This window comes from Akebia trifoliata, unplaced genomic scaffold, assembly GCF_017979445.1.
Source record: "Akebia trifoliata isolate Shusen 1 unplaced genomic scaffold, ASM1797944v1 Contig00220, whole genome shotgun sequence".
Classification (NCBI taxonomy): domain Eukaryota; kingdom Viridiplantae; phylum Streptophyta; class Magnoliopsida; order Ranunculales; family Lardizabalaceae; genus Akebia; species Akebia trifoliata.
This window is the reverse complement of record NW_028236872.1, coordinates 19,957-28,279: the sequence shown is the minus strand read 5'-3', so window position 1 is coordinate 28,279 and position 8,323 is coordinate 19,957. Positions and strand designations below refer to the sequence as shown.

General features: G+C 33.0%; 1 protein-coding gene across 1 annotated transcript; it reads right to left on the bottom strand.

Annotated features, from left to right (window-relative positions):
- Positions 1–5,396: 5,396 nt before the first annotated feature.
- LOC147381847 (zinc transporter 8-like) lies at positions 5,397–8,028 on the bottom strand. Its single transcript, XM_086429885.1, has 3 exons — positions 7,215–8,028; positions 6,509–6,658; positions 5,397–5,963 (listed from the first exon to the last, which is right to left on the bottom strand). Exons 1-3 carry the CDS (start codon positions 7,860–7,862, stop codon positions 5,658–5,660), a joined length of 1,104 nt encoding a protein of 367 aa, XP_086286011.1. The 5' UTR covers positions 7,863–8,028; the 3' UTR covers positions 5,397–5,657.
- Between the last annotated feature and the right edge of the window lie 295 nt (positions 8,029–8,323).

The window sequence follows — 8,323 nt, the reverse complement described above, 5'->3', positions numbered from 1 at the left end:
ATAGTTGTTGGGAGGATACTTTGGGGATATAATGGGGTAAAGTGTGGGAAAGTAGATAATGACACATGTTTTAAAGGTGGGGGATATGAAATTAAGAGTTGGGAGATGGGTAATTATGTAATGGAGGTAAATGGGTTGTGTTTTGATCCAAATGGTTTTGATTTTACCTAAACCATTTGGGTGAAGTGTTTGGTGAGGTGAGATGATGGGTGTTTAAGAAGGTGGTTGATTGATTGAGTGGTATTTGATTTAAGAAAATGGAAAGTGTAAGATGGTGGTTAAGTGTTTAGTGAGTTGAGGGAAATGTGTTTTAATTAGATTTTGGGAGGGTGAAGGAGATGGTGACATGTGGCAAGATGTGTGGAGATTAGATGTTTAGATGAATTGATGGGAGATAATGAGTATTTAATTTGAGAGGATTGGTGTAAGTTTAGGTTGTAGAGATGAGTTTATAGGGAATGATGATGGTAGATTAGGAGGAGGTATGATGATGGTAGGTCAGAGGGAGGTGTGGGTTGAAGGTGTTTAATTTGAGAGAATAGAGGTTTATAGGGAGTAATGAGGGAAGGGGAGGTATGGGTTAAATGTGTTTGATTTGAGAGAATTGAAGTTTATAGGGAGTAATGAGGGTAGGTTAGGGGAGGGTGTGGGTTGATGTAATTTTTTAGAGAAAATGTGATGTAGGTAGTTAATTTTTTAGAGAAAAATAATGGGGTAGGTGGTTTGATGAGGGAGGTGAGAGGGGGTGATGACATGTGTCACCTTTTGATGATAAAAAAAGTGATTGGTTGATGTGGGTTGTGGTTTATGGGTTAGGGTTGTGGGTTAGATATGAATTAGATATGGATTTGGGCTTATGGGCATTAGGCTTGGGTTTTAGGATAGGTTTTGAGTTTTATGAATTGGTTGGGATCATTTTGGATTGGATTTGAGAGGTGGGTACGTTTTAGGTTTTTAAATGATATGGGATTGGATTTAAGTTAGGGGATAATGTGAGAAATGCTTTTTAGGTGACTTGCGGGTTCGTGACCTTAAATGGGCTTAGGTTTTCTGATTTGGAGATGGAGCGGTGAGGGTCAATGAGTAATAGGTGTCCCAAGTCTCATTTTAATTTTATCCATATTTTTTTAGGTTTGGAAATTATTGGATTAATCAAAATGCCACGTGTTGGCAAATTTAGCTTTTTAGGTCCGTTGGTGAACTTTATAAAAAATTTGGCATTTTTTATTTTGGAAGCGGAGCGACGAATATTGGGAAAGCGTAGGGTAGGCCGAGTCCTTTTGTGGCCCCCCTAAACCATTAGGAGGTCTTAAGATCTTGGTTTGATCAAAATGTCACTTTTTAATGATTGAGCCCTTAAGGCCTGTTGGCCCATTTATTTGAAAATTTTGTATTTTTGGACCTTTTTGAGTAGGGACCCGTTCAAATTGGGGTGTCTACAGAAAAAATATGTACTTGTAATTTGTGTACATTGTGATAACCAAACAGCTATCGCTCGGGCATAATACGTCATAGACACAATACCATTAAATAATTACTCTCAATGGAGTTTTTTTTATTGACTTTATAAAGTCTAAAGAAAATCTTGTGGATCCGCTTACTAAAGATTTGTCTAGAGAGCAGATATATCATACATCGAGAAAAATAAGGTTAAAACTTATAATTATGAGTCACCTCAATGTAAATCTGACCTAGCGATTGGAGATCCCATGGACTAGGTTCAATAGGAAAATTTGTTGTGAGTAACTCAACCAATAGCACTTAGAAGATTTTTCTTCTATTAATTTTTTTATGCATTAAATGCTACTTGAAGCGAGTATTTAGAATAAACTATGCTTTTAATTATACATTTATCTTGTATTTACAAGTAGGGTATAACATGTTACTTTTATTATGATATTACATAATTGAGTGTAGAATTGATTTGGTTCTATAATAATCTTAAAAGGTTAGATTTTCTAGAACACTCATTAATCTAGGATTGTTCAGGATCAAAATGAACATAACTGTAAGAACTTATTATGATTGGAAAGAAAATGTGTAAGCCTGTTGTCTTGATTTACACAAAAAATTAAATAGTTTAAAACTTATGTTCACTACTTAGTCTAGTAAATCTGATAAACTTTCACTAAGGAAAGTTCAAAGTCACAAGCTACTTTTCTTAATGCAATACTTTTTCTATTCTTCGTGTTTATATAATGTTTTATCGTATTCCTTATCTAATTTTGACTTTCTCCTTTTATACGAGGGATTGTTGGATTAATGTGAAATTTATTTTAATGTTTAAATGGAAGTAAAAAAGTTAAAGTTAAAGTAAAAAAGTAAAAGTAAAAGTTAAATGGTTTGTTTGTAAATTGTGGTGTAAAATTTTAATCCCACATTAGATAAAAACAACTAAAACATGTAACTTTTATATAGAAATTCTCTCATAGTATAGTACGTGTGAGAAAGATATAGGTCAATCCCACGCACATGTGATGACCTATGGGTTCTAAAAGGGATTTTGACTCATTAGTTCGAAAAACCTCAGTGCGTGTGTACACATGCGATGAGCGTGCAGGGGAGGTGTCAATCTTTGGATTTAAACCTCACATGGATGCGCGTGAAAGACCAACTTTTGCTAAAACTTTGTTGGACCGAGTTGAACTTAATGAGTTACAACTCGTGACTGTTATAAGAGACACAAATGGTGTCACAACTCTACAGACATGTGTGTCTATTCGGATAGTCACAACCCAAGCTTACTTTTCAATAGTTTAATCACTGTCCATATAGACACTTCTAATTCTACAAATTCTCATTTGTTCCCTCTTTTGTATTCATTCAATTTTTTTGGATTTCTATTTATTACATTACACCTTCTTTTTTTTGAGATTATTTATAAGCCCTTGAGAGTATAGACATAGTGCAAGTTCGATTGTACGTGTACCCTTGGAGTGTTGCCTTGTACATGTGTAGAGCATTGTATCTTGGGAAACAACCATCCAAAGACTATTAGCACATTGTAGGAGCGAAATCTATTTTAAGGCTATTGTATTCAATACAAGTCTCACTTTGTTCAAATTAATAATTGAGTCCAATTAGTAATTTTGTGTTATTTATTGTTTTACTATTTTATTTCGCTCTTGTTTATCTTTTCTATTCTAACAACACAGAAATAATAGTACCATAATATTGACATTGACCACTAAATAATTTTTTGATGTCTTTAGAAGAAGATAAAAATAATTCCATGATGCTTTCTTTGTTGTCCTTATTCCTGAGAGACATAGCACCTCCCTTTCTCAATGATAGAGAAACTTGCACACCCCTTTAAACCAAAGGTTGATATTGGAAGGCATATATTTCAAAGGGTTCTACTCACAAAAACCCTAACTGGAATGTATGTCATGTTAATGCACATTATTTCTTAAAGTCTTTTTAAGAGAAAGTAAGCAATGCCCCGTTGAATGGAACAATTTAGTTGGATTTGGTACTTTTGGAATTTAATTAAAGTAATTAAAGGAATATATATTTTTCAAAGATGAAAGGTTATATACTAAATTTAAAAATGTTAGGGCCTGTTTGGATTGACTTCTCTAAGTGTTTCTAACTTTGGCGGGGAGTCAGAAACACTTACTCTATCATTTGGACATCCAATGCTTTGAAAGACCAACTTTTTAAAAGATTCAAAACAGTACTTTTATGAGAAGTACCGAAATTAGTGCTTCTCAATTTTGTTTTTACGGAGAATAATTTCCGTCAAAATTTTTCATGCGATTCCAATATTACCCTTAAGAGTAAACACCCATTATTGATTTTTATGTACTTTTGACTCCTGTATCCACATAGGCCCTTAGATTTTGGGCAATTGAAGAGTTTCTAATCTTTGATTTATAATAAAAATAGATATATTATTGTGTGAATTTTAAAGGGAAAAGAAGATATTTTCCTGTCTTCTTGTCTTTGAGGACTTTTTCCAATTTGAGTCATTTAGCAAATCTAATTTATTTTTCCTTGAATTTGGACTAATATTCTTATAAAACCACCCAAATAGTATCAATTGAGATCTAAAAAAGAAAGAAAGAAATGGGATGTATACATATAAATGTATTTCTACTTTAAAATGAAATAGAGATGGAGCATAATTAATTACCTGATGTACAACACCTAGGAACAAAACACAGTTGAACTCCACATATTAAGTCTTCAGCCCAATAAGATAAGCTCCCGGAGCACAATCACCTAATGTGTTTCACGCTCTAATTGGGGGGCCTACGCTTGCTATTGGCTAGTGTGTTGTTTGTATATATACCAATCAAGATCCATATATTCATGAAAGCGAACTTGTATGTCACTCATAATCCTGATCATGTAAACATGAAATCCAAGGTTCGATTAAGAGATGTATATATATGGGTCGAGAGAGATCATCCTTACAAAAAAGTAACCCTTCCGAAACTTCTAACCTCATCAAAAGTAATTTAAAATAAACAGTCCACATTCTTCCATCTTGTAAACTGGGGTTAGAAGTTTCATGACATGGGTATTTAACTCATTATAATTATCTAGTCTTAAACTCTAAGCTCTGAGGATGTTTTACACAACAATGTATTCTCCCCTTTAGAAAGAATGAAAAAGGTCCCCATCAGTACATGACTTCACATTGGTACCATTACCATGTAGTCCTTGACAACTAAATAATTGTGAGGTCCCCATAAAGAGGCCAAAAAGCATGCAGTGAAGCTTTCTTTCCTGTCCCTGAGACTAGATAAAGCACATCACCTTTCCCATTTCTCATTGATAGAGAAACCTGTAGACAAACACCCCCATCTTTGAACCAATGGTTGATAATGCAAGGTATCCATGTGTAGTGTTCCCTACACCTAAACCTAGTTGAGCCTGTAAGTGTACTGTCAACTATGTGCACCATATAAATGCACAGTTAAAATTTAAGTCTTTAAGAGAAAGTCAAACAAATCACTATTGAAATGGACTAAATTGGTTGGATTTGGCTTATTAGGTGTTTGAATAAGGTAATAAAAGGAAGAGATATTTTTCAAGGATAAAAGTTAAGAAAATAATAGTTCATTTGCGGAGGGAGAATATTTTGTAATCTTTGATTTGAACTATAAAATTGAGATAATATTGTATGATGGTTAAAAAAGAAAAAAAAAAAAAAAAAAACCATTTTCTTGTCTTTGATGACTTTTTAGAGGTAGTCATTTGGCATATCTTATTTATTTTTCCTCTAATTTGGACTAAAGTTCTCATACATTGTTTAAGAAAAGCTTCAAACCATCAAATAATGTAATCAAAACAGGATAAAGAAAGCATTGATACAGAAAAAAATGTAAAAAATAAAACATGAAAATTTTTTTCTACTATATGTATTTGCAATGATACTGTAAACAAAAACAAAAACAAAAAGAGGATTCACTGAGGAGTCGTGCTGGAGTGACCTCAAGTTGAAACCTCATATCGCACTTCTTGACGTGAAAGTGGATAGGAACCATGGATGCTTTTTCACTCGTTTCTCGGTGAAAAGCATCTATGGTTCCCATACACTTTCACGTCAAGGAGTGCAATATGAAGTTCCAACCTGAGGTCACTTCAGCATTATTCTTCACAAAGCTTAGACATATAACAAAGCAAGCAACTTTGAGGTACATGACAATTTAAGCCCATTTAGCTAGTAGTGACATTAAACCCGCTCCTAGAAGAAGTGAAATATATGCCATCAACTGCAGTCTTCCATTGCTTTGAACCTTCGAACTCATAAAATCGGCTGCTAGTAGATCTACTAGTGCCATGTAGATTAAAATTCCAGCTGAAGCAGCATTAAAAACCCCTTCAACAATAAGAGCCGTTGAGCTGTTCTCGTCGTAATGTTTGGTTATTCCAATACCAATGGCTATTCCAACTGGTGTTGTAAGGGCAAAGAAAAGTGCCATAATAGCGATGGCTCGACATTGGAACTTTGCCTACAATATCCATTAAAAATATATAAGTCCAAGCTATCTAAAAATTCATTAGCAAATCTATTTAATTCTAAACTTCTCTATACTAATCTTTATGATGAATATTCTAAACTAACAGCTTTTTCTTTATGATGATGTAATTTATCAAGTCTCTCTATATCAACTAATTTTATCTTACAAAGGGGAAAAATAACCTTCACACACATCTATCTATAATGACAAACCAAAGTTATGAAACATAGCCACAACCACTACAAAGAAAAAGCTAAGAGGGACTGTCCAATTTTTAATGCTTTGATTAAGGTTCAGATTTTGTACATAAAAGTCATGTGCTTCTACCCTCAAAGTCAAACTTCCCTTCTTTGAATGCTTTTGCTAATATTGTAAATTAAAGTAGAGTAGGAATCCAAAAACCAAAAATATCAACAACATATTATGGGAAAAATCATCAATATCATCAACACATCTCAAAACCAAAAATACATTAAATGGTATAGAATATGAAAAAAAAAAAAAAAACATTAAATGTTATATAATAGAATTGATACCTGAGAGATACAACTACCAAGTCCCATGCCTTCAAAGAATTGATGGAACGTCAAGGCTGCTACAAGAGGCTTTATTGTTTTAGGACTTTCAGAAGCACCCAATGCAATCCCAATAATTACTGAATGAACCACAATTCCCAATTCTAAAACCTGTATCACATACAATATATATCCTTTGAATCTCAAAATTAACAATAAAATAGAGAAAGAAAAGTTTTGGGTTTTATGATAAGAAATTAGAAATCATCTACAATTTGTAAAAGTAGATTTCTAATACCTTGCAACAAAAAATAGTAAATAAGATTATCAAGACGGAGAAGAAGGAAATAGTTGAATCCATTTCAGAAAAATCAGAAATATAAAAGAAAAATCCATTAAACCTTTTTTTTTTTTTTAATTGTTAAACTCCATACAGAAAACATAAATAAAAAAAGAAGAAGAAAGAAACAAAGAGCAAAAGTTTTTTATTTTTATTTTTTTACTTAAAATTTTGTTCCCACTTCAATTATGATTCTTGAAAAAAAAAAAAAACCCAAAATGTCAAGAAACGAACTAGAACTAGAACCAAAACTTAATAATACTTTATATAAATTCCATCAAAATTAATGATTAAAAAAAAAACACACACACAGAGCAAACATAAATCAAATCTCATAATTATTATAATTAAAAAATAAAAATAAAACTAGAAAGAATTTATTCTTACTTGTGATATAACTCGATGTCGAATGAGTTCCACAGAACCAGAACTGGAATCATCCACCACAAAACCAGAGCCATGTGAATGACCATGTGTGGCATGTGTATGAACATGTACATGACCATCATGTTCTTCTTTCCCCTCCTCATCTCCCTTCATCGGTTGAGCCTTATTATAATGCGATCTCTTATAATAACTAGTCGCAATTGTATCCACCATCAAAGTTAAAATAGCAGACATCATTGCAATAAAACCCGTAAAAGGAAAATTATCCCATGGATTCTCTTTCAAACAAGAATTAGTTAAGTTATCAAACGCATCGGGTAGAACATGAATGAAACCAGTAGCAAGGATCACACCAGCAGCAAAGGCCTTGATCAAGAAGAAAATGTTCTTCTCGGGTCGTAAAGCTGGGATTGTTTTTCCCAATATGGGGATACAAACACCAATTGCACTTGCAACCAAAATCGAAGAAAGAGCAATTAATTTGAATCGAAGTGCTTTGGTTTTGTCTCGATCTTCTTCTCCGCCACTAAGTTTACATAAACAATCTCTATCGATTGATGAAGGACATTCCCCTTGCCCATTGATTAATACAGGAAGAAGAAAGAGTAGAGAGAAGAAAATAATTGATAACTTGGATGAACCATTCATGGTGAAAACAGAGCAGAAACAGAGAAGAAGAAAGTGTGGAAGAATGGTAGGTAGATCATGTTTATTATATAGAGAGATGTACGGTTAGAATGACCGAGACGACTCGCTTCCATCCAGATTTTCTCACCTTTTTCGTTCGTCTCATCCTTGACCGAGATGAATCGTCCGAGACAACTCGGTTCTCGGATATTAAATAACGAGTTTTGAAAGCATGTGCCAGAGTATTTTGGCTGGATACCAAAAATTTTGAAGTCGAAATTGCCCCCAAATTAAATTAGAATTACGACCAAGCAATGTTATACTGAACATCCCAATCTAGCGGTTAAATTCCTTTTTAAAATGATTGTTTTACCTTTTTTTAAAAAAAATAAAATGTTAATTCTTTTTTATAAACAAAAATAATTGTTTTAAAATTTAATTTTTTTTAAATATAAAATAAGAGAATAAAATAGTAAAATAAT